The sequence below is a fragment of the Salmo trutta genome, chromosome 34 (genome assembly GCF_901001165.1).
Source record: "Salmo trutta chromosome 34, fSalTru1.1, whole genome shotgun sequence".
Lineage (NCBI taxonomy): Eukaryota > Metazoa > Chordata > Actinopteri > Salmoniformes > Salmonidae > Salmo > Salmo trutta.
Genome location: NC_042990.1, coordinates 8664108 through 8690856, shown reverse-complemented (window position 1 = coordinate 8690856; position 26749 = coordinate 8664108). Strand labels below are relative to the sequence as shown.

The following is a 26749-nucleotide window of genomic DNA, read 5'->3' as shown; positions in this document are numbered from 1 at the left end:
TTGCCTAAACAAAGAGGCTGAATACTTATGTAATAACTATATTTTATACTGTACAAAAATGTAAACGCAACATGTAAAGTGTTGGTCCAATGTTTCATGAACTGAAATAAAATATCTCAGGAATTTTCCATTTGCACAAAAAACATATTTCACAAAAAAAAAAAAGTACATCCCTGTTAGTGAACATTTGTCCTTTGCCAGGATAATCCATCCACCTGACTGACAGGTGTGGCATATCAAGAAGCTGTATAAACAGCACGATCATTACACAGGTGCACCTTGTGCTGGGGAAAATAAGGCCACCCTAAAATGTGCCGTTTTGTCACAAAACACAATGCATGCTGACTGCAGGAATGTCCACCAGCGATGTTGCCAGAGAATGAAATGTTAATTTCTCTACCATAAGCCGCCTCTAACGTCCAACCAGCCTCAAAACCACACACCACATGTAACCAAACTAGCCCAGGACCTCCAGCCCAGCAAACTCACCAGACATGCCACCCCCTGAGCAGGTTTGGGATGCTCTGGATCGACGTGTACGACAGCATGTTCCAGTTCCCGGCAATATCCACAAACTTCGCACAGCCATTGAAGAGGACTGGGACAACATTCCACAGGACACAATCAACAGCCTTATAAACTCTAACGAGATAGATGTGTCGCACTGCATGAGGCAAATGGTGGTCACACCAGATACTGACTGGTTTTCTGATCCACGCCCGAACCTTTTTTTAAGGTATCTGTGACCAACAGATGCATATCTGTATTCCCAGCCATGAGACATTCATAGATTAGTGCATTTATTTAAATTGACTGATTTCCTTTTATGAACTGTATCTCAGTAAAATCTTTGAAATTGTTGTATGTGTTTATATTTTTGTTCAGTGTAGTTATGAATTTTGTATTAATCTTAAAAAAAAAAAAAGGATTTTTCTTCCACTTAGTATTTTGTCTAGATTGTTGACAAAAAATGTACACACACACACACACACACACACACACACACACACACACACACTTGAATCCCACTTTGTAACGTAATAAAATGTGAAGAAATCCAAGGGGTCTGAATACTTTTGCAAGGCACTTTACATACCTACCCCAATTATCTCATATCACTCCACATCGACTCCGTACTAAGTTATCATTACTCATTGTGTATTTATTCCTCACGTTACTATTTTTCAATTATTTCTCCCTGCATTGTTGGGAAGGGCCCTAAGTAAGCATTTCACTGTTAGTCTACTCCTGTTTGTTTATGAAGCACGTGACAAATAAAATGATTTGATTTATCCTGAACTGCAACCGTAAACCCCACTGCTCTATACGTCCATCTTCTCTCTCATCTCTTCTTTCTCTTTCAGTGCAACAGTAGTTTTCAGCCCCCATTCAGTCCATCAGTACTGCTGGGTTAACCGTCTCTACCTCTATCCCTCACACTGCATCACTACACCAACCTCCCTCTTTCCCTTCCCTCTACTCTCCTTCCTCCCTCCCTCCGGGCTCACACCGTTCTGCTGAATCATGCTGATTGAAGTGGCTGCGTAGTCATGCGGCGTGTCTCCTTGGCAACCGGCTTGCCAGTGTCACCTTGAGGTTATTTAATCATAATCGCTCTGTTCTGCCCACAGCACATCCTGGTGGTCGTTCATGGGAAGTGTGATTGTAAACCTAATAATACATGTGGGAACCGGAGCTGTCTAAATATTGGCATTGCCCTCTCATTTCTTTTTCTAACTTTTATAGAGAAGATTGACCCAACCCTCCCAACTAAATCCTTCCTTTTTTTGGGAAGAGCTTTGATTTGTGTCAAGGATGCAGGAAGGGTAGATTTGGGTTCGCTTGACTGATTCATGTCCAAACATGTTGTTTCACCCCTGGGTTCCTGAGGCCAGCTGTGTGTGTGTGTGTGTGTGTGTTCCTCTATGGTGCCAGTGCTTTAGAACCTGAACTGACCTACTGCAAAGCCCTGCCTGGTGGCTATTTTCCACAACAGCACAAGGACATACCAAGGAAAACTATGCGACACACACAGCCACTCCACTCAAGCTTTTAAAAACACTACTACTAGTGTCTTCACAGATACACACACACACAAAACCATAGCCATAGGAGGCTTCCCCTAAAGCCATCTCTGTCTCCACAACAAGCATGTTGGAACAACATCTACAAACAAAGCAACAACTCAAGTAAACTCCCACACTGACAAGATACATTAAAGACTCCTAAACCTAGTCTGCACCGGGCACAGAACTAACTAGCTGCCGCACACACACACACAGAGAGAGACAGAGCCTCTGAGCCAACCCTGGTACTACCAGCAACCCAATATGACAGCAGAGGACATGGCTGAGAGATCAACACACACACACACACACACACACACACACACACACACACACACACACACACACACACACACACACACAGAGAGAGAGACAGAGCCTCTGAGCCAAGCCTGGTACTACCAGCAACCCAATATGACAGCAGAGGACATGGCTGAGAGATCAACACACACACACACACACACACGCACACACGCACACACGCACACACGCACACACGCACACACGCACGCACACACGCACACACAGAGAGAGAGACAGAGCCTCTGAGCCAAGCCTGGTACTACCAGCAACCCAATATGACAGCAGAGGACATGGCTGAGAGATCAACACACACACACACACACACACACACACACAGAGAGAGAGACAGAGCCTCTGAGCCAACCCTGGTACTACCAGCAACCCAATATGACAGCAGAGGACATGGCTGAGAGATCAACACACACCATTAGCTCTAAGGATCCTCTGTCTCCAAGTGATGGGAACTAGACTATAGGCCACAGCAGAACTATCACTATGTCTGTAGCCCATACGGACAGAGGTGTTACCGAAAATAGCAGCCTCACTAACAAATGGCATAAGGTGGCAGCAATTATCCTGATTTGCAAAACTGTAAAACAAAACTGTGACAAAAGTGCTGTTAATAAAGTGATTTGTGTATTTGGTTCCATAGCAGACTCGCAAACCAACAGAGATTAGCCACAACATAGAAATGTTTTTACTTGTAAAACATTGATAAAAAAAAAGTTAAATGTCCTTTATATTGACAGAGGACAAAGAAAAGAATAAGGGAGTCACATTAAGCCTCTGTCCCCCCACGCTCACTCAGTCAACTAGAAACATACAAAACGGATGAGGATGCTGAACCTTCACCCCTCCCCACACACACACACGCCATAATATGCAGCAGAACTAGTAAAGCTCAGTCGCCACCCATCCCCCACAGGACTGCTACAAGTACTCAAGGTAATTAGATGGAGGATTTTATCTGAACCACTTTGGCTGCCGTGAGGCCGGCTAGTCATAAAACGGTTTTCCTGCCAAGACAGATCCAATTTGAAACCGTGGCTTAAGTAAGCATGTCGCTGTAAGGTGACTGTTGGTGACTAACACCTGTTGTATTCGGCGCATGTGACAAATAACATTTGATTTGGAGGTGTCGTCGTTTTTTAAATTTATTTAACCTTCATTTAACCAAAAAAAGACCCTTGAGATTAGAGACCTCTGTCGTGAGGTGGACCTGGGAAGAGGCAAGCAGGAAGTAGTCAGCGTGCCGTGTACACACAACAGAGAACAACGTATAGAGCAGGGTGGCCAACCTCGACATAGAACTAGAAGACATAGAGCAGCACAGACCTGGAAGTGCAGGATGATGGTCCAGATGAGGCCCAGTGTCAGCTTGGGGTTGCCGTCTGTGATGTCATCGTTCCGGATGTTCACCAGTTTGACCTGGAACATGTAGAACGGGAGGATTAACACCTGGCCTAGTGGTAAACTAATTAAAGCTCTGACATAGAATAGAAAGCTGTACGGGGACTGGAGTTGGGTACCCATGTGCTCCATGTTATTAACCAGTCACCACATCACTTCCTGTTCTCTATTGTAACGTTGAATACTACAAAGGGTGTGACTACCCTCCATATTCCGACCGTCTTTCTCACATCAGTGCACATAAGAGCAGTGAAACATGGAGAGGAAGCCACTGAAGGCTACTGAGATGAAGCCCATGTTTAGTAAGAGCCGGTGTCTCTAACACAGAGGTGCAGCATTGGTTAGTGATGCTTGAGGTGTGACTGTGGTCATCTGGGAGGCCCAGTCATGCAGCGCTGACACATTGGGACAGGAGAGAGAGGGAGGAGAGAGAGAAAGAGAGAAAGTGAGGGAGGAGAGAGAGAAAGAAAGAGAGAGAGAAAGAAAGAGAGAGAGAAAGAGTGAGAGAAAGAAAGAGAGAGAAAGAAAGAGACAGAAAGAGAGAGAAAGAAAGAGACAGAAAGAGAGAGAAAGAAAGCGAGAAAGAAAAAGAAAGAGAAAGAAAGAGAGAGAGAAAGAGAGAAAGAGAAAGGAGAGAGAGACCACCTCAATGATTTTATTTATGGATGTGCTAAACAGTCAAATAAACCAAACAAAACAATTTCCCAAGGCAGATGTGGTTGAATTTGGCTTAGTTCAGGTCAATGTGTATTTCTGAGAGCATGAGTACCTGTTGAGATATTGAGTGGGTTGAGAGTGGCAGATGTGTGTGTGTGTGTGTGTGTGTGTGTCAGTTGTACCTGTCTCTGTTTGAGGAAGTCCAGGGCGATTTGGACATTCTGGAGTCGGTGAAATCGCATGCGACCCTTTTCCCTGGGCTGAAAAAAGAAAAGAAAAGATAAAGGAAAAAAATACAAATATCGAGATATTCTCACAGTCACAATTCTGACCAGTGATAGAGATATAAGTGGTGAGAAGTGTCGTTCCCAATTCAAAGTGCAGTGAGCGGAAAACAATGCATAGGCCGCTGTAATGACATGGCATTATCCTAGAGGGCGCTGTCTTCAACTGTTGTCAAAGACATGCCAACAACCAACCTCACAGCAGAGCAGGAAACAACCCGGGAAAAACATTTTGTAAACCAGAAAATGTACATCTACAAACCATGCTGGTTTAAACAGTCTAATACTTCCTCAAACACACACACTTTTTCACTGCCGCTCTCTCGAACACACAATCCTTGGCTGGCTGGCTGGCTGGCTGACTGACACACACACACACGCACGACAATCACCGACAGTCTGACAACACACACAGCAAAGCTGCTAGAAATGCAAGATGCAGGAGTGTGTGTCACACTGTGCTGGGCTGGGTTAGGTATACTGCAGCCAACAGTAGCAGTACTGAAGCAGCACTTTAGCAGAGCTATTAAGGAGCACTCAGGCCAAACCAACAGCTCCATGCAGAGGAAGAGAGGTAAGGGAAGGGTCAGGGAGAAGATGTTGAGTAGAAATGCTGTTTGACCTTAAGATTTAGTCTGATTATCATTTCATATTGCTTTTGGTGACGTGTGTGTGTGTAATGTTTGCACATGCGTCAAGCAACTGTGACTCAGAAGGTGTGTGGTTGAATGGGAAAACGTTGAGAAGGTGTGTGTGTGGGTGAATGGGAAAACGTTGAGAAGGTGTGTGGGTGAATGGGAAAACGTTGAGAAGGTGTGTGTGTGGGTGAATGGGAAAACGTTGAGAAGGTGTGTGGGTGAATGGGAAAACGTTGAGAAGGTGTGTGTGTGGGTGAATGGGAAAACGTTGAGAAGGTGTGTGGGTGAATGGGAAAACGTTGAGAAGGTGTGTGGGTGAATGGGAAAACGTTGAGAAGGTGTGTGTGTGGGTGAATGGGAAAACGTTGAGAAGGTGTGTGGGTGAATGGGAAAACGTTGAGAAGGTGTGTGTGTGGGTGAATGGGAAAACGTTGAGAAGGTGTGTGGGTGAATGGGAAAACGTTGAGAAGGTGTGTGTGTGGGTGAATGGGAAAACGTTGAGAAGGTGTGTGGGTGAATGGGAAAACGTTGAGAAGGTGTGTGTGTGGGTGAATGGGAAAACGTTGAGAAGGTGTGTGGGTGAATGGGAAAACGTTGAGAGGTGTGTGTGTGGGTGAGATGGCAAACGTTGAGAAGGTGTGTGGGTGAATGGGAAAACGCTGAGAAGGTGTGTGGGTGAATGGGAAAACGTTGAGAAGGTGTGTGTGTGTGGGTGAATGGGAAAACGTTGAGAAGGTGTGTGGGTGAATGGGAAAACGCTGAGAAGGTGTGTGGGTGAATGGGAAAACGTTGAGAAGGTGTGTGGGTGAATGGGAAAACGTTGAGAAGGTGTGTGGGTGAATGGGAAAACGTTGAGAAGGTGTGTGGGTGAATGGGAAAACGTTGAGAAGGTGTATGGGTGAATGGGAAAACGTTGAGAAGGGTGTGTGGGTGAATGGGAAAACGTTGAGAAGGTGTGTGGGTGAATGGGAAAACGTTGAGAAGGTGTGTGGGTGAATGGGAAAACGTTGAGAAGGTGTGTGGGTGAATGGAAAAACGTTGAGAAGGTGTGTGGGTGAATGGGAAAACGTTAGAAGGTGTGTGGGTGAATGGGAAAACGTTGAGAAGGTGTGTGGGTGAATGGGAAAACGTTGAGAAGGTGTGTGGGTGAATGGGAAAACGTTGAGAAGGTGTGTGGGTGAATGGGAAAACGTTGAGAAGGTGTGTGGGTGAATGGGAAAACGTTGAGAAGGTGTGTGTGTGGGTGAATGGGAAAACGTTGAGAAGGTGTGTGGGTGAATGGGAAAACGTTGAGAAGGTGTGTGGGTGAATGGGAAAACGTTGAGAAGGTGTGTGTGTGGGTGAATGGGAAAACGTTGAGAAGGTGTGTGGGTGAATGGGAAAACGTTGAGAAGGTGTGTGTGTGGGTGAATGGGAAAACGTTGAGAAGGTGTGTGGGTGAATGGGAAAACGTTGAGAAGGTGTGTGAGTGTGTAAATGTGTCTTGGAATGCCCATCCATAACTCCACACCACTCCACTCGCATGCAGTCTTAAAACACAGTCTATGGGGTGAGGATCAGCGTGAGGGTTGGGGGTCAAACATACTCCCTGAGCTCCTTCCTCCTCCTCCTCCCCCCCAAGGAAGATGAGCGGGGGGGCTCGGGACATACACACCCTCCTCAGCGAGGACACGCCCTTCAGCTGCTACCGTCCGGAGGGGTGGGGGGGATGAGGAGAGCGAGAGAAGGATGAAAGAGTTGTATGGAGGGATGAGGTGATGTTCCAAAAGAAAGAGAGAGGTAGAGGAAATGAAAAGTGCAGCTGGGGCAACAGGAAAGCCAAATCATAAAGTAAACCGCTAACAGGCCAGCTTTAAAAAATACATATTAAAAGAATTAGAATAATAATTGAAAACACTCTCTCCCCCCTCACAGTAACACACACACTCTCCCCCCTCACGGTAACACACACACTCTCCCCCCTCACGGTAACACACACACTCTCCCCCCTCACGGTAACACACACACTCTCCCCCCTCACAGTAACACACACACTCTCCCCCCTCACGGTAACACACACACACTCTCCCCCCTCACGGTAACACACACACACACTCTCCCCCCTCACGGTAACACACACACACTCTCCCCCCTCACGGTAACACACACACACTCTCCCCCCTCAGGGTAACACACACACACTCTCCCCCCCTCAGGGTAACACACACACACTCTCCCCCCTCAGGGTAACACACACACACTCTCCCCCCTCAGGGTAACACACACACACTCTCCCCCCTCAGGGTAACACACACACACTCTCCCCCCTCACGGTAACACACACACACTCTCCCCCCTCAGGGTAACACACACACACTCTCCCCCCTCAGGGTAACACACACACACTCTCCCCCCTCAGGGTAACACACACACTCTCCCCCCTCACGGTAACACACACACTCTCCCCCCTCACGGTAACACACACACACTCTCCCCCCTCACAGTAACACACACACTCTCCCCCCTCACGGTAACACACACACTCTCCCCCCTCACGGTAACACACACACTCTCCCCCCTCACGGTAACACACACACTCTCCCCCCTCACGGTAACACACACACGTGTAAATAAGTTTGTTTTGTACAAAGGCTTCCCAACAGTGATGTAAAGTGTTCTGTTCTTTAAAGCATGTCATTAGAGCGATTTTCATTCAATATCCTTTTTGCCCATCAGAGGGTGCCAACTCTTCCTTGTAGTTGAGCTTTGCTGTGTGACGTGGACCATTTTATTTACACAGTAACATTTTATTATTCTCTGATACCGTATCATCTCATCTCTCTTCACAGTGACACAGTCTCCCCCCTTCACAGTGACACAGTCTCCCCCCTTCACAGTGACAGTCTCCCCCCTTCACAGTAACACAGTCCCCCTCCCCTCACAGTGACAGTCTCTCCCCCGCCCCCCTCACAGTGACACAGTCTCTCCCCCTCACAGTAACAGTCTCTCCCCCGCCCCCCTCACAGTAACACAGTCTCTCCCCCGCCCCCCTCACAGTAACAGTCTCTCCCCCGCCCCCCCTCACAGTAACAGTCTCTCCCCCGCCCCCCTCACAGTAACAGTCTCTCCCCCGCCCCCTCACAGTAACAGTCTCTCCCCCGCCCCCTCACAGTAACAGTCTCTCCCCCGCCCCCCTCACAGTAACAGTCTCTCCCCCGCCCCCCTCACAGTAACAGTCTCTCCCCCGCCCCCCTCACAGTAACACACTCAGTGATTGAAATGTGAGGTGAATGCGTCTCACAGACAGTAAAAGGAGTCAGCGTCTAGGTGGACCAGTCAGTCTTTTCATGTTAATACCCCCGTCTGTCACCGAGTTACAATGAGTCATCATGTTAATACCCCCGCCTGTCACCGAGTTACAATGAGTCATCATGTTAATACCCCCGTCTGTCACCGAGTTACAATGAGTCATCATGTTAATACCCCCGTCTGTCACCGAGTTACAATGAGTCATCATGTTAATACCCCCGCCTGTCACCGAGTTACAATGAGTCATCATGTTAATACCCCCGCCTGTCACCGAGTTACAATGAGTCATCATGTTAATACCCCCGCCTGTCACCGAGTTACAATGAGTCATCATGTTAATACCCCCGCCTGTCACCGAGTTACAATGAGTCATCATGTTAATACCCCCCGCCTGTCACCGAGTTACAATGAGTCATCATGTTAATACCCCCGCCTGTCACCGAGTTACAATGAGTCATCATGTTAATACCCCCGCCTGTCACCGAGTTACAATGAGTCATCATGTTAATACCCCCGCCTGTCACCGAGTTACAATGAGTCATCATGTTAATACCCCCGCCTGTCACCGAGTTACAATGAGTCATCATGTTAATACCCCCCGCCTGTCACCGAGTTACAATGAGTCATCATGTTAATACCCCCGCCTGTCACCGAGTTACAATGAGTCATCATGTTAATACCCCCGCCTGTCACCGAGTTACAATGAGTCATCATGTTAATACCCCCGCCTGTCACCGAGTTACAATGAGTCATCATGTTAATACCCCCGCCTGTCACCGAGTTACAATGAGTCATCATGTGCTCCTAGCAAGTCTTTATCTGCATCTGAAATGGCATCCTATTCCCTACATACTACACTAGTTCTGACCAGGGCCCATTGGCCTTCAGTCAAAGTACTTAGAAAAGTTCAGATAGGGACACATGCATGTCCCTCAATGTAATATTGACATTGTTAGAGAACAGTATGTGTCAATATACCCAAGTTCACTTAAAGATCTGCTCTGAGGATGTCTTTCTCAACATGAGGGTGTGTCTCAGGGTGTGTCGGGAGGGTGTGTCTGGAGGGTGTGTCGGGAGGGTGTGTCTGGAGGGTGTGTCTGGAGGGTGTGTCTCAGGGTGTGTCTCAGGGTGTGTCACAGTATACCGGGGCATGACAGTGATGGTCGTCAAAGTGTGAAGGTTTGTGACCGGGTGCGTCTTGGTGAGTTTGTGTGTGTCTTACCAGGGTGACTCCAGAGAGGACCTCCAGGAGGGAGATCAAGTTGTGCCCATCTCTCAGGTCCTCGTACAGGTCTGTGATGTGCTTCCTCACCTGATGGAGGGGCAGAGAGAGAGAGGGGGGCAGAGAGAGAGAGAGGGGCAGAGAGAGAGAGAGGGGCAGAGAGAGAGAGAGGGGCAGAGAGAGAGAGGGGGGCAGAGAGAGAGAGGGGCAGAGAGAGAGAGAGGGGCAGAGAGAGAGAGGGGGGGGCAGAGAGAGAGAGAGGGGCAGAGAGAGAGAGAGGGGCAGAGAGAGAGAGAGGGGCAGAGAGAGAGAGGGGCAGAGAGAGGGGAGAGACAAAAAAAGAGCGAAAGAGAGAGAAAGAAAAAGAGGAGAGTGTTAATTACCTACTCATCCTGTCCATATCATCCCAGTGTTTACAAAGCATTGTTGACATAAGCAACACCGCTAGGGACTTTAGTTTCCAGGAGGACAAAACACGTGCTCCGGCTGTGACCCCATGTGACGTCTTGGCTCAGGGTGTCCGGGGACAACCGTTGGCACGGCGACTCCCCAGCTTTGGCTGGCCTATTTCATCACCTTTTGTGTGAAAATGGGCCATCTTTTCAGACCTTGCTGATGGACTCCCAATGTCTAGGCTAAAAACTGTAGCTCAGTGCTACGAACCAGGAATTAAAAGAGGGAGAGAAAAAGAAGCAAGGATGAGAGAGAGGAGAGGCTGGACATTTACAGAGAGGAGAGTCTGGACATTTACAGAGAGGAGAGGCTGGACATTTACAGAGAGGAGAGGCTGGACATTTACAGAGAGGAGAGTCTGGACATTTACAGAGAGGAGAGTCTGGACATTTACAGAGAGGAGAGTCTGGACATTTACAGAGAGGAGAGTCTGGACATTTACAGAGAGGAGAGTCTGGACATTTACAGAGAGGAGAGTCTGGACATTTACAGAGAGGAGAGGCTGGACATTTACAGAGAGGAGAGGCTGGACATTTACAGAGAGGAGAGGCTGGACATTTACAGAGAGGAGAGGCTGGACATTTACAGAGAGGAGAGGCTGGACATTTACAGAGAGGAGAGTCTGGACATTTACAGAGAGGAGAGTCTGGACATTTACAGAGAGGAGAGTCTGGACATTTACAGAGAGGAGAGTCTGGACATTTACAGAGAGGAGAGTCTGGACATTTACAGAGAGAGGCTGGACATTTACAGAGAGGAGAGGCTGGACATTTACAGAGAGGAGAGGCTGGACATTTACGCAATTACATTACAAACGTACAGCTAACCGGAGAGAGACACACAGAGAGGAAATGAGGATGACAGGGAGATGTATAAACATGAGAAGAACAGATACAAAGCTGAGTGAAGGAGGCAGTCGAGTGCAAAATAACATTAGAATAGGTTTTGGTTTCTAGAAGACAGAGATGATGTACTAGCGATTCATTACAAGAAGACGTAGCCACTCTTGCTTGTGCTCTTTCCTATCCGACCGGACTTAAATTCTATTGGTTGGGGTGAAGTGTTTGATTTAAACTGGAGTCCTCTTGTGCTATGGCTAGAGCCACGGGAGGCCGAGACTGATCTCAGCACCCAGAATTATCTTAAACCGTCACGAATCACATTCACAACACAACTATGTTTGAGGACCACTGTGCTACATCGCATTACACAATGCAGTCCAGCAAACTGCCCAAGCTGTAAAATAATACCAAGTCAACATTTGACTGCATTTCAACGCTGAACTGCAACAGAATAAATTCCACATTCTTCCAGCAGAGGGCGAATTGTGCCTTTTAATCTCAGAATCCAAAACAGAAAGATGGGACTTCTCTGTGTTCTGTTGTTCAAATGGTCAGCTCTCCCCCTGGGTGCATCTCAATACTCCAATGCCACATGAGATTACAACTAACGAGATAAGAAGACATCTGGAAACCTTATTCACATCCTTCTGTTGCCCTGCTCGCTCCTTTATTCTCTCCCTCTGCTTTCTTTGAGTCTCTCCCTCTCTCCATATCTCTTTTTCTCTCTCGCTCTCCCTCTCTCACACCCTCTATCCATCTGTGTTGGAGCGCGGCCTAAGGGTGTGATGAAAAAGAGGGGATGTGTAATTTAGTCTTAATAACAGATACTTCTGTGTGTGTATATAGTGTATGTGGATTAGGCTATTTGAGCCACACCCGTCGCTGACAGGTTACATAACCAAATTCTGGAATGAGCTGTTCAACGAGCAGGTGTCCACATACTTTTGGAATATAGTGTATCATGAGGGGTAGTTACCACTTCTGACTTGAAACGATGATCTCTCGTGCGATAACAGAGTAGGGGGGAGAGAGAGGAGGAGGGAGAGAGAAGAGAGACACAGAGAGAAACACACAGATTTCGAGAGAGAAAGGAGAGCGCGAGAGAGAAAGGAGAGCGCGAGTGAGAAAGGAGAGCGCGAGAGAGAAAGGAGAGAGACGAGACAGACAGATGGAGAGAGACGAGACAGAAAGAGACGAAGAGAGAGACAGAGACAGAGAGAGAGAGAGAGAGAGGCCATCTTCGCTCAATTTACTGGACCCATTTCTCTGCCTCTTAGATTCAAAAAGCAATATTCAATATTCTTCCCTATTCAATCAATACCACAGCTACCTGCCTTGTCTGGTATAGGTCCAGCGTATGCGTGTGTCTAAGGGCCAGTTGTCTGGTACAGGTCCAGCGTATGCGTGTGTCTAAGGGCCAGTTGTCTGGTACAGGTCCAGCGTATGCGTGTGTCTAAGGGCCAGTTGTCTGGTACAGGTCCAGCGTATGCGTGTGTCTAAGGGCCAGTTGTCTGGTACAGGTCCACCGTATGCGTGTGTCTAAGGGCCAGTTGCCTGGTATAGGGCCAGTTGCCTGGTATAGGGCCAGTTGCCTGGTATAGGGCCAGTTGCCTGGTATAGGGCCAGTTGCCTGGTATAGGGCCAGTTGCCTGGTATAGGGCCAGTTGCCTGGTATAGGGCCAGTTGCCTGGTATAGGGCCAGTTGCCTGGTATAGGGCCAGTTGCCTGGTATAGGGCCAGTTGCCTGGTATAGGGCCAGTTGCCTGGTATAGGGCCAGTTGTCTGGTATAGGGCCAGTTGTCTGGTATAGGGCCAGTTGTCTGGTATAGGGCCAGTTGTCTGGTATAGGGCCAGTTTCCCAGACACAGATTAAACCTAGTTCTGAGCTGAAAAGCCATTTAAATGGAGATTCTCCATTTAGTATGCTTATTAGTCCAGTACTAGGTTAAATCTGTGTTTGGGAAACCGGCCCTAGTTGTGTCACTGCGTTCCTGGCAAGCTGTCAACACAGGTCCCTAAAACCACAGTTCACAGTGAGGGCAGTGTTTATATGGATGTGTGTTTGATCTGTACACACACACACACACACACACACACTCCCAGAGGCAGCCATACAAACGGACCTGACCACATGACGACACACACCCCAACCACAGCCACCTGTCTATCAGCTGATGTGAGGAGATTGGTTGCATTATAAACATGGGTGCAGTCAGGTGATATCAGTGAACGGAGAGAGCCAAGACAAACACAAGAACAGGTAGACCGACTGGGTGATGTCACTTGTACTCTGTCAGCATTTCTACTGAACAGCCATGAGCTTTGTGCTACGTAAACTTGGCATTCAGAAATTGTGAAAAACTGAGTTTAAATGTATTTGGCTAAGGTGTATGTAAACTTCTGACTTCAACTGTATGTATGTATATATCATTTCATGAGCTGGACTGCCTGTCTTTACAATAAAAAAAAAAATCCTGTTTGCGCTCCATAGCCTATTTAGCTAGCAACCTCCATGGAGATTCGCTATTACTTCTAATTGTGTTAGCATTCTGGTGATAGACGCCCAAATGGGCTTTTTTGCCGGGATGAAAGAAGGACAGTATGACGATATAAAAATTGGAATACGGCCCAACCCTAACAGACCGACTTTATTTTGTATAAATACTTTAGATAAGTCGTAGAGAGAGAGAGAGAGAAAGAGCACCCAGACATACAGACAAAAAGAGAGAGAGAGAAAGTCCGGAAACAAGCACCATGACAGACAACAGCCCTGAGACAGACAAATTCATTACTTCCAGTCATAATGCCGATGAGAGATAAACTATTACATTAATTTAATGCCAGACAGATGCAGTAATATCACCTGGTCACCTCAGCCTGCTACTACCTCGAATCACACTATTAGAAAAATAATAACAGCCTTATTAACTCAGTGCATCTGCTCCCACAGAGTAATGAGAAGAATGTTAGCCAGACACAGTAAACAAAAACTGAGTCAGTGCTGGAGGCACTGTGTGGAATTTAACAAGTAATCTAGCACTACTATTCTACTTGATTCATTTCTATGATGGTCTGAGTCACAATCTGTCTCTGCTTGTGTGTGTGTGTGTGTGTGTGTGTGTGTGTGTGTGTGTGCCCAATTGCACCACAACCCCCCACCAACCCCCAAAATGATGCTGCGATTCCGTACTGTACCTTGATGAGATGTTTGTTCACCCATTTCATGAACGTTTTCTTCTGCACCCTGTCTCGCTCATCTGGAAAAGAAAAGATCAAGAGAGAGAAAAAGGAGAGAGTTCATTATATAACACGTATAGTGCAGCGTCATTCCTCAGTACTGTATTTTTTAGATGCAGTCTCCATCGCCCTGAAACACTTTCTCTGTACTGAAGCGGTCTGGTAGCCTGTGAGTGCAGCGTTTAGTCAGATTTAACCAGGCGAGCTGTCTGGTTCAGGCAGTGTTCTACTAAATCTATTTGTCTGAACTGGAGGACTCAACAGCAATGTCTGCTGCCTTGGTAGCGTTTGGAAGAAATGTGCCTCGTCATGCATTTGTTTTGTGCGAGTAGTACATTTGTTGACACTGGAGCTCTTTGGTGACAGCATAGGATGCATTCTACCCAGCTACAGTAAACTCCATAAGAGTATCAATGATCCTATTATATCAATTAACCTAAACAGTGACTTCGGAAGAATTGATGAGGAGAAAATAAAGGAATGGCTGTATATTGACAGTAATGTGGGTTGCATAGTGAATAGGAGTGTTGACAAAACCTTTACATGTTCTCTCATTCACAAAACTTCACTCTGCCAAAGACTGACGGACATAGAGCTGCTATTAGATTATCCTCATACCCACCCTCCCTTTTGTTCACACTCCACGACTCAATTGTGAACTATCTTTTACGCGAGCGCGCGCTTATTCAATATCGCCAAATCATGTACTCAAGCTTCCCCTCTCACTCACTCTTTTTCCATCACACACGCATACCTCTCTCTCTCTCTCTCTCTCTCTCTCTCTCTCTCTCTCTCTCTCTCTCTCTCTCTCTCTCTCTCTCTCTCTCTCTCTCTCTCTCTCTCTCTCTCTCTCTCTCTCTCTCTCTCTCTCTCTCTCTCTCTCTCTCTCCTCTCTCTCTCTCTCTCTCTCTCTCTCTCTCTCTCTCTCTCTCCTCTCTCTCTCTCTCTCTCTCTCTCTCTCTCTCTCTCTCTCTCTCTCTCTCTCTCTCTCTCTCTCTCTCTCTTCTCTCTCTCTCTCTCTCTCTCTCTCTCTCTCTATCTCTCTCTCTTCTCTCTCTCTCTCTCTCTCTCTCTCTCATATCCCATTCGGTTTGTCTGTTCTGAGCTCAGTTCAGAGCGCGTCATCCAGAGGCCAGAGGAGAGTGACACAGTGATGCCCAGAATAGAGCCTGATGACCGGCTTCGTTGCTGTTATCTCCCCCACAGCCTCCTCTTCTCATATCTGGGTCTCTATGGCATGCAAAACGGGTAGCTCTGCGTTTCCTGCCTTCCTGTTCATACCCGACTCCCTTCAATGGCATGCCTCTGCCCGCTTTCCCTGGTTGCTACTATCTGGCAACGTTAGAAAGTACATTAATTGTGGAGGTATTTAACAGCTAACGTGATTTGAACCACTACCCAAAACCCACATACAAACTGTATATCTTATATTCTCATTATAGGAGGTTATCATATTTGGCAATATTAACACACGTGTTCTTTATAGCATGGCTACGGAGTGACTGATTTCTCCCCCTCGGCTTGGCGCCAACCAATCAGAGAATAGTTCCCGCTGGTACTTCCCCAACTCGACACTAATAGGCTCCACAGCTGATGTGGTTGCTGTGGTGACGCTACGAAACCGAGCGGCCATGTGGAGGGAGATCGGTCTACATACGTTACATACCACGCTAAAAACGGTGTGGACGCACACTCTCTCGCACGGTTCCCAGTTCGCGAACACAAGTGGTCTTGGTGAGCTTTTATATCTGTTTGCGGCCTCTTTTTGATAACGACAGACTGATATTTGACGAGACAGCACTTCAAAAGCTTGTCTGTTCAAACAGTATTTTTTACAGTGGTCAAACACCTGAACGCGGTCAAACCCAGTGGTGACACACACACACACACTATATGACTCATTATGAACATAAGGGGGGCAAGCCCAAGGAACACACACATTTCAACATGCTCTTGCTAAATTGTTTCAACAGGAAAGCACGCTTCAGTTAACAAACATGCCTGGTAAACTAGCCTAGCCCGCTCAGTAGAAACACTATGCTTTCTTTGTGACATTTAGGTTAGGCTCTGTAGTCATACAATTCTGCTATTGGTGACAGTATTCAGTACCTTCGGGAAGGTATTCAGACCCCTTCACCTTTTCCACATTTTGTTATGTTACAGCCTTATTTTTATTTGTTTAATGTCCTCAGCAATCTACACACAATACCCCATAATGACAAAGCTAAAACAGGTTTTAAAATGTTCTGCATATATATATATATATATATAAGAGAAATCCCTTACTTAAATAAGTATTCAGACCCTTTGTTATGAGACTCGAAATTTAGCTCAGGTGCATCCTGTTTCCATTCATCATCCTTGAGATGTTTGTACAACTTGATTGGATTCCACTTGCGATAAATTCAATTGATTGGACATGATTTGAAAAGGCACCCAACTGTCTAGATAAGGTCCACAGACGACAGTGCATGTCTGAGCAAAACCAAGCCATGAGGTTGAAGGAATTGTCCGTAGAGCTCCGAGACAGGATTATGACGAGGCACAGATCTGGTGAACGGTACCAAAAAATGTCTGCAGCATTGAAGGTCCCATAGAACACAGGTGGCCTCCATCATTCTTAAATGGAAGAAGTTTGGAACCACCAAGACTCTTCCTAGAGCTGGTCGCTCAGCCAAACTGAGCAATTTGGGGAGAAGGGCCTTGGACAGAGAGGTGACAGGATGGTCACTCTGACAGAGCTCTAGAGTTCCTTTGTGGGTATGGGAGAAACTTCCAGAAGGACAACTATCTCTGCAGCACTCCATCAATCAGGCCTTTATGGTAGAGTGACCAGACGGAAGCCACTCCTCAGTAAAAGGCACAACAGCCCACTTGGAGTTTGCCAAAAGTCACCTAAAGACTCTGACCTTGAGAAACAAGATTCTCTGGTCTGATAAAACAAAGATTGAACTCTTTGGCCTAAATGTCAAGCGTCACGTCTGGAGGAAACCTGCTCTACGGTGAAGCATGGTGGTGGCAGCATCATGCTATGGGGATGTAACTTCCATAAGTATGCAAATGGTATGCTGCATGGAATACTTTGTATTTTTTAAGGTGAAAATGTACTTCCCAAACTTGAGACCCACGCGCCTATGAGCACGACAGTTAGGCCTAGGTCGTTTCGATGCTAAGGTTGTGCCCCTCCGCCCAGTCGGCTATGTCGATGACCGTGTATATGACACACCAATCACCGACACCTGAAATTCCATGACAGTCACAGCCCTATTGCCATGGGAAGAGCCTATAAACCAACAAGGTGGTGTGTGTGCTGTGTTTGTATGTGTGACAGCCACGGAGAGGCACACATTTCACCACACAGAGAGACCTTGTTCAGCGTTATACACCCCTCCACACTGTCCAAATACAACACACAGAAATTACGCTCACACACTACCACTACGGTCTTCACACTATAAACAACATTGGTTGATTATAGTGCACAAACAGCACAAGGAGTTGTCAACAGTACAGACAACCCGACTAGTGTACAAAACACAGGACACACACAAACGATGACAGCCTACACACTAGAGGTCGACCGATTAATCGGAATGGCCGATTAATTAGGGCCAATTTCAAGTTTTCACAACAAATCGGTATTTTTGGCCACCGATTTGCCAATTTTTATTTTACACCTTTATTGAACTAGGCATGTTAGATTAAAAACACATTCTTAATTTCAATGACGGCCTAGGAACGGGGGTTAACTGCCTTGTTCAAGGGGGATTCGTTTTTGCAACCTTCCGGTTACTAGTCCAACGCTCTAACCACCTGCCTTACATTGCACTCCACGAGGAGCCTGCATGGCAGGCTGACTACCTGTTACGCGAGGGCAGCAAGAAGCCAAGTTAAGTTGCTAGCTAGCATTAAACTTATCTTATAAAAAACGATCAATCTTAACATAATCACCAGTTAAACTAGTAATATCATCAACCATGTGTAGTTATCTAACGTGTCCTGCGTTGCATATAATCGATGCGGTGCCTGTTAATTTCTCATCGAATCACAGCCTACTTCGACAAACGGGTGATGATTTAACAAGCGCATTTGCGAAAAAAAGCACTGTCGTTGCACCAATGTACCTAACCATAAACATCAATGCCTTTCTTTAAAATCAATACACAAGTATATATTTTTAAACCTGCATATATAGTTAATATTGCCTGCCAACATGAATTTGTGTCACTTCTCTAGCGTTCCGTGCAAGCAGTCAGGGTATATACAGCAGTTTGGGCCGCCTGGCTCATTGCGGACTGTGTGAAGTCCATTTATTCCTAACAAAGGCCGTAATTAATTTGCCAGAATTTTACGTAATTATGACATAACATTGAAGGTTGTGCAACGTAACAGCAATATTTAGACTTAGGGATGCCACCCGTTAGATAAAATACGGAACGGTTCCGTATTTCACTGAAATAATAAACGTTTCGTTTTCGAAATGATAGTTTCCGGATTTGACCATATTAATGACCAAAGGCTCGTATTTCTGTGTGTTATTATGTTATAATTAAGTCTATGATTTGATATTTGATAGAGCAGTCTGACTGAGCGATGGTAGGCAGCTGCAGGCTCGTAAGCATTCATTCAAACAGCACCTTCGTGCGTTTTGCCAGCAGCTCTTCGCAATTCTTCAAGCATTGCGCCGTTTATGACTTCAAGCCTATCAACTCCCAAGATTAGGCTGGTGTAACCGATATGAAGTGGCTAGCTAGTTAGCGGGTGAGCGCTAATAGCGTTTCAAACGTCACTCACTCTGAGACTTGGAGTAGTTGTTCCCCTTGCTCTACATGGGTAACGCTGCTTCGAGGGTGGCTGTTGTCCATGTGTTCCTGGTTCGAGCCCAGGTAGGAGCGAGGAGAGGGACGGAAGCTATACTGTTACACTGGCAATACTAAAGTGCCTATAAGAACATCCAATAGTCAAAGGTATATGAAATACAAATCGTAGAGAGAAATAGTCCTTTAATTCCTATAATAACTAACTACAACCTAAAACTTCTTACCTGGGAATATTGAAGACTCATGTTAAAAAGAACCACCAGCTTTCATATATTCTCATGTTCTGAGCAAGGAACTTAAACGTTAGCTTTTTTACATGGCACATATTGCACTTTTACTTTCTTCTCCAACACTTTGTTTTTGCATTATTTAAACCAAATTGAACATGTTTCATTATTTATTTTATTGATGTATTATATTAAGTTAAAATAAGTGTTCATTCAGTATTGTTGTAATTGTCATTATTACAAATAAATAAATAAATAAAATTAAAAAGTAAAAAAAAAAAATCGGCATCGGCTTTTTTTGGTCCTCCAATCATCGGTATTGAAAAAAAAAATCATAATCGGTCGACCTCTAACACACACACACACACATTTTATTACGCCGACGTAAACAACACTTTCCTGTACCATGCTTGACACATGCATACTCTAAGTGATAATGCCCGAGAAGCCAGTGGTTGGAGGATATATTGGCACGGGTGTTGTTAGGCCCGAGACGAAGTCGAATGAGGTTTTAACCAATCAGCATTCAGGATGAGACCCACCCGTCGTATAAAGTTGCATAGAAACACATACGGTCTTTCTCAGAAACACACACATTACACTTTATTACATGAACCAACCTAAACCGGCACTGACCTGCACAGCACATGAGAGAGTGCAGGTGAGCATTGAGGCTGCATTCATTACGGTAGTCCTGCCACATCCTTCTTTTTACCGTTCCACCTCTCTGTATTTCCTTCCTCTTTCCTTTACCTGGCTCCGACAAGCACTTCCCCACTTCTCCCCCAGTGCAAGTCCACATGTGTCATTCCAAAGTCAGGTATCAAACCAGAGAGGCAATGTAAACAAATTGCTATTCCAGTTTCCACAAATGTCAAAACAAGAGTCTATTCCAATGAATTTGATTCTCCCAAAAAGGACTAGGCTCCCGGCGTCTCAGGCAAGCAGAGGGACGTATTTCTGCGTCGCCTCTTTCTTTCTGTCGCTCCCTTGTTCCCTCTCTCCTTCCGCCAGTCCTGCTGTCGCTGCCATTTCAAAATTCTAGGCCAGCTCTCTTTCGCCGGAGCAGTCACACGTGTGTGTCAAAGTCACAGGTTGCCCCTCCCTCCGGCAAATAAGGACCGCCTCGCCAAGGTTCTTCCACTCTTGTTCTCTCGCACTCCCTCAGGCACTCCTGTCCCCTGCTACCTCACTGGTCTGAGGCATAGTCTCTCTCTCCTTCTCGTTCACACTATTCCTGGTGCAAGACAGACACCTTGTGAACTAACATGCAGTTGTCAAGCAGTGACTCTGCAGAGCAGGATCAGAGCTGCGGTTCTCCCTCCTTCACACAGCCTCCCTCTCTCTCTCTCTCTCTCTCTCTCTCGCTCTCTCCCTCCCGCTCTTTAAAAAGTCTCTGCAGTCCTCCGGTTGAGATTTGTATCCTGTCAAGATGTGGCAACAGCAGGTTGAGGAAACTGTCTGCCGTTGACACTTGTAAATGAGATGGTTTTTCCTTCTTCGGTCTTCGAGAGCAAAGGAAGTACTTGTAGAGAAACGCTGGTTGAGGTAGATGATAAGGAAGTCAAAAAGAGAACGTGCTCGTTTATAGTCCTGGAAGTGTCCCTTTATGATGATGTCATCCACTCAAGCAATCGGCAGACTCCAGTGTTTTGATTCCAGTCGGTTGCCATGTGAACACACACACACACACACACCTCCCTGACTAACAGAAACCAGACACTGCTAGCTCTAGACTGTAACCAAGATCAATATAATCTTTTGCTTTCTCTTTCCTCTCTATTGGCCTGGGAACACAAATTTACCACAAACCCAGAAGAAACCCCCTGGCTGTCCAGTGCAGAGACACCAGTCATGGTGCTTTCTGCCAGTGAGTGTTTTATGTGGGTTTAAGACCTCTCATCTGATCACAAAAAGATCTGCAAAGCTTGTGGTGTCATCTGATTTAATAAATACAGGAAAGCAGACCGAGACCGAGAGAGAGAGAAGCTACTTCAGATAATCATAATCTGAGTAGCAGCCTTGGTCAATGAGATATTTGTATCATTCTATGCTTTGGGTCAGGGCTGTGGTGTGTATCTGTGTGTATGAGGTGGTTAGATTTCTTGACTCCTCTCCAGGCTGGTTCTATGCAGACTGGCACAAGCACCAGCTACCAGTAAACAAGAAGGGTCTTCAGCGTAGAACCACCCTCCCATGGAACCACACACACGCACTAACATTCACAGACAGGAACAAACACACTTTTGTCTCAGCACTCTAAATCCCCAGCGTTGACTCATCCTTCAGTGTAACCCCCTTTTCTATGACTAAGCATTCCCTAGATACAACAGCTTTTTCCCTTAGTCTGTCGATGCTGCAGAGATAAGAGTCAAAACCTTTCAAAATGCTAGCCCCTACAATAACTTCTGCACCGTCATGGTTCAATTTAAGCAACAGTAACTAAATCAATAGTAGTGCTGAAACGGTGAGTCAGCAAAAACAGCTGCAGCAACTTAGCTTCGTAGAACAACACTGTGAAGGCATATGAACACGCGAGTGGAACAGTGCCATTAGCACTAAGAGTCAGCGAGAGACGTCACAGCAATGGCTGCCCTGTCCACACGCTGGTTTTAATCTGTAGTTTCTTACGGAAATACTAAGCCCTATAGTTTCGCATACAAAGAGCTGGACACGACACACCTAGTCGGCCCCAACGGCAGCAGTGACGCACACACACTCGTGACACACGACAGCACACTCTGTTGGAAAGGTCCAAAACGCACTCGTCCTCTCCTCCTCTTCCTGACGGTGTGTCCCTCAAGTAGCCTTGTTTTCCTCCTCCTATAGTGACCTCTAATCTCTCCACATATCCAATCCTCATCTCTCGTTCTTTTCTTGCTCTGTGCCTTTCCCTCTGTTCACTCCACTCTTATGTTTAAGGATGATTCTCTCCTGCGTTTATAGAGCGAGAGAGCTGTTCCTTTGCTCCGTTTCTCCCTCGGCCCTCCAAACTATAAATACCAGGCAGAGCTTACGCTCTTAATGCCACGCAGTATGCTTATCCCTCGCTCCCTCCCTCCCTCTCTCTCGTTATCACGTCTAATCTCTCTCCCCTCGTCGCTCCTCTCCTCCAATTAAACAGAGGAAGTCACCGCTCCCCAAGTTCTCTTCTTCCTGCTGCTGTTCGCCGTCAATCTTCTTTTCTCTTCTCCATGTTTTAGTGTGATCTCATTCCATTTCCCTTGCACTTTCTCCCTTCCCACAGTCATCAAAATGTCCCAGAGTTGTTCATCGGTCTCCTTCTCCGTCAGCAGTGGCACTCAGACTGGTACAACTTCCTCCTCTCTTCACATCTATCCCTCTTCATCCTCTTTACTATGACCATATAGGCCTTATAAATAGTCAATTAACTCCTATAGCAAATCTTAAATCAACCACACCATGACATGAAGCGATATTCCCCAAAATATCCATCTGCAATATTCACAAATATCTAAACCACTCCTGTATCAGATAACTGTCTTTCTAAACCTGTGTCGATACTCCGCTCCTGTCTGCATCATAATCCTTCTCCAATTACCAGGGCCCCCCTGGTAGCCCTCTGGAGAAGCGGTCATCAGATTAGCATAGATTGAATTTGGGCTCCTTGTGCCTTGTAAAGACTCTGATAATGGGCAGTGTAAATCTTATTAGGACTGCAACATCTGGAGGACATGCTGTGTATGTACGTATAGGATAACCGGCACTATGGGGACGAATGTTTGGTTTCGTAAGGTTATGTCTGCAGTCGTTCAGTCAAAAGTTTGGACAACACCTACTCATTCAAGGGTTTCTTTATTTTTTTACTATTTTCTACATTGTAGAATAATAGTGAAGACATCAAAACTATGAAATAACACATATGGAATCATGTAGTAACCAAAGAAAATGTTAAACAAATCAAAATATATTTTATATTTGAGATTCTTCAAAGTAGACACCCTTTGCCTTGGTGACAGCTTTGCACACTTTTGGCATTCTCTCAACCAGCTTCATGAGGTAGTCAACTGTGGCTTCCCTGTGGCTCAGTTGGTAGAGCATGGTGTTTACAACGCCAGCATGGTGTGTGTGCAACGCCAGGGTTGTGGGTTCGATTCCCACGGGGGGCCAGTACAATTTTTTTTTAAATAACAAAAAAAAAAAATGCATGAAATGAAATGTATGCATTCACTACTGTAAGTCGCTCTGGATAAGAGCATCTGCTAAATGACTAAAATGTAAATGTAAATGTCAACTGAATGCATTTCAATTAACAGGTGTGCCTTGTTAAAAGTGAATTTGTGGAATTTCTTTCCTTCTTAATTCGTTTGAGCCAATTACTTTTGACAAGGTGGGTGGGGGGGGGGGGGGGTGGGGTATACAGAAGATAGTCCTATTTGGTAAGAGACCAAATCCATATTATGGCAAGAACAACTCAAATAAGCAAAGAGAAACAACAGTCCATCATTACTTTAAAGACATGAAGGTCAGTCAATACGGAACATTTCAAGAACTTTGAAAGTTTCTTCAAGTGTAGTCGCAAAAACCATCAAGCGCTATGATGAAACTGGCTCTAATGAGGACCGCCACAGGAAAGGAAGACCCAGAGTTACCTCTGTTGCAGAGGATAAGCTTATTAAAGTTACCAGCCTCAGAAATTGCAGCCCAAATAAATGCTTCACAGAGCAAGTAACAGACATCTCAACATCAACTGTTCAGAGGAGACTGTGTGAATCAGAGCTTTATGGCTGAACAAGAAGAGACTTACTTGGGCCAAGAAACACAAGCAATGGACATTAGACCGGTGAAAATCTGTCATTTTGTCTGGAGTCCAATTTTGAGATTTTTGGTTTCGACAGCCCTGTCTTTGTGAGACACAGAGTAGCTGAACGGATGATCTCCCCATGTGTGGTTCCCACCCTGAAGCATGGAGGAGGAGGTGTGATGGTGTGGGGGTGCTTTGCTGGTGACACTATCAGTGATTTATTTAGAATTCAAGGCACACTTAACCAGCATGGCTACCACAGCATTCTGCAGAAATACACCATCCCAATTAGTGGTCTGGTTGATTGTTGGTTGATAGGCTATAGCTCCCCATTACATACAGTAAATCACCAGTACTACATCTACCGTTAATTCTTATAATTATCTACAATGTTTGTTTGGTTACGGTAATTTCTGTTAATGCATTCAATATATTATTATTCCGGTCTTTTACCGTTCTCATTGTCGGAGTGGACATGTTGTTTGCAGAGTGAACAACCTATGCTACACTTGTGAGAAACAAGTTTTGGTTTATTTCATACATTTTACGAGTTTTGTCAATTTACTTATTGTCTTTTGTTTGGTGCGCGCCTGTCAATGTTGAGTAAGGACGCGCACCTGATTACGCATAGAAGTAGGCCTATAAGCTATCTGGCCTGCGGGCAAATGTAGGCATATAAACATGCCCATTTGGGGATCTGATAGTATTTCTGATTGGCTTAACCCACCACCACTAATGAACTGTGGAGCTTCTCAAAGTAATGTTGTTTTCTTCACCTCAAACAGCAAGCAAACAAAGTCTGTTTTTACATCCATTGAGAATGACAATAGTTCCGAAATGTATTTGAAAAATCTTGACTGCCCTCTCCCTTTCGATAACCACTCAGCGTAAAAAGTGTCACGCTCTGATCCAGTGGAAATGTCATAAAATAGGCCTACCTGATTATTTCTTATCCCTTGCTGAAATAGCCTACAGCTGCATTTGTCCAGAGCTCACTGGCGTGGGAAACTGAGGGCCCAGAATATTGTATACATTTTTTTAATTTTAATTTTTAAAATCAGGACATTTTCTACCTGCAGGTTGCAATATTATTTGTTGGCTTTATCTAGGTTATTTCTTACACTTTTTAGGTTAGTAAAAATTTTCATTTAGATTTGGATCGAATTTTTATTACCCACAAAACAATGATTTTCATATACGAAGATATCATTCATTATAAATGAAATATGTTGAACAAAAATGGGCATTTAACTGGCATGCAGATTGGTAGAAATGGTAAGATAAATTGGCATTCCACATTTAAAAAAAGTTGCAGACTCCTCGTGTGGTCAAAACCGGGCAACTTCTGGAGAGTAAAGGCAGAATCTGCGAAAGCCAGCAGGGAGCTGGAGGAGGATGGCCGGCTCAGGTTAAGTTACCTTGATCTCTTGTCATGTGTCTTACTTCATCAGACTGTGTGTTTAAAGCATGAGACAAGCTCAATGCATATAGTTGATTTTATTAAAAACACATACGCTGTGTCTATGGAAACATACACATTGAACATTTTAGACCAATCGATTGGTCGAAAGAAGAGGACTTTCGGTCGACCAAGATTTGTTTTAGTCGGGAACAGCCCTAGTAAATGGAAACAAAGGGGTCTCATGGGTAGGGGCTCATGGGTAGGTGTCAGTAAGAGCTGGGAGAGGTGACATTAATTAGAGAGGGAGAGAGAAAGGCAGGGAGAGGGGATTTTACATTACATTTACATTTAAGTCATTTAGCAGACGCTCTTATCCAGAGCGACTTACAAATTGGTGCATTCACCTTATGATATCCAGTGGAACAACCACTTTACAATAGTGCATCTAAATCTTTTAAGGGGGGGTAGAAGGATTACTTTATCCTATCCCAGGTATTCCTTAAAGAGGTGGGGTTTCAGGTGTCTCCGGAAGGTGGTGATTGACTCCGCTGTCCTGGCGTCGTGAGGGAGTTTGTTCCACCATTGGGATTGTCCAGAATTCGACTGCTAACACTCTTGCTTTGACCACCAGATGACAGAAAGATAATTGTGTTCTTTATCAGCTGAACTTAACAGTATACCAGTGGCAGGGAGGACAGAAGCAGGTGACCCACCTGTGGTTTGTTGTGACTATTTTGATTTCCCATTGTAGCCAATTCAGTAGCAGTAATTCCGTTACTGATTTTTTAGTAACGGAATTACACATTCTAATCACTTAAAGGGATACTTTGGGATTTTGGCAATGAGGCCCTTCATCTACTTCCCCATGGCAATCTACTTCCCTACCGCACGGCAAGCGATACCGGAGCACCAAGTCTAGGACCAAAAGGCTCCTCAACAGCTTCTACCCCCAAGCCATAAGACTGCTGAACGATTCATAAAATCGCCACCGGACAATTTACAAAGACGACCCCCCCCCCCCCTTTTGTACACTGCTGCTACTCACTGTTTATTATCTATGAATAGTCACTTCACCCCCACCTACATGTACAAATTACCTCAACTAACCTGTACCCCTCACATACCGACTAGGTAC

General features: G+C 45.5%; 1 protein-coding gene across 9 annotated transcripts in view; it reads right to left on the bottom strand.

Annotated features, from left to right (window-relative positions):
- The window catches only part of LOC115173472 (microtubule-actin cross-linking factor 1), a 259398-nt gene that overhangs the window by 136534 nt on the left and 96115 nt on the right, over nucleotides 1-26749 (bottom strand). For 5 of the 9 annotated variants that reach the window (XM_029731575.1, XM_029731576.1, XM_029731581.1 and 2 more), the window contains exons 3-6: nucleotides 14359-14420; nucleotides 9869-9958; nucleotides 4619-4696; nucleotides 3705-3797 (exon numbers count right to left, since the gene is read on the bottom strand). In XM_029731575.1, the coding sequence (XP_029587435.1) occupies nucleotides 3705-3797; nucleotides 4619-4696; nucleotides 9869-9958; nucleotides 14359-14420 (323 nt within the window). Of the gene's footprint in view, nucleotides 1-3704; nucleotides 3798-4618; nucleotides 4697-6943; nucleotides 7043-9868; nucleotides 9959-14358; nucleotides 14421-20083; nucleotides 22528-26749 lie in introns of those variants that run through there. The other 4 variants (XM_029731573.1, XM_029731578.1, XM_029731579.1 and 1 more) reach the window with 2 other exon arrangements.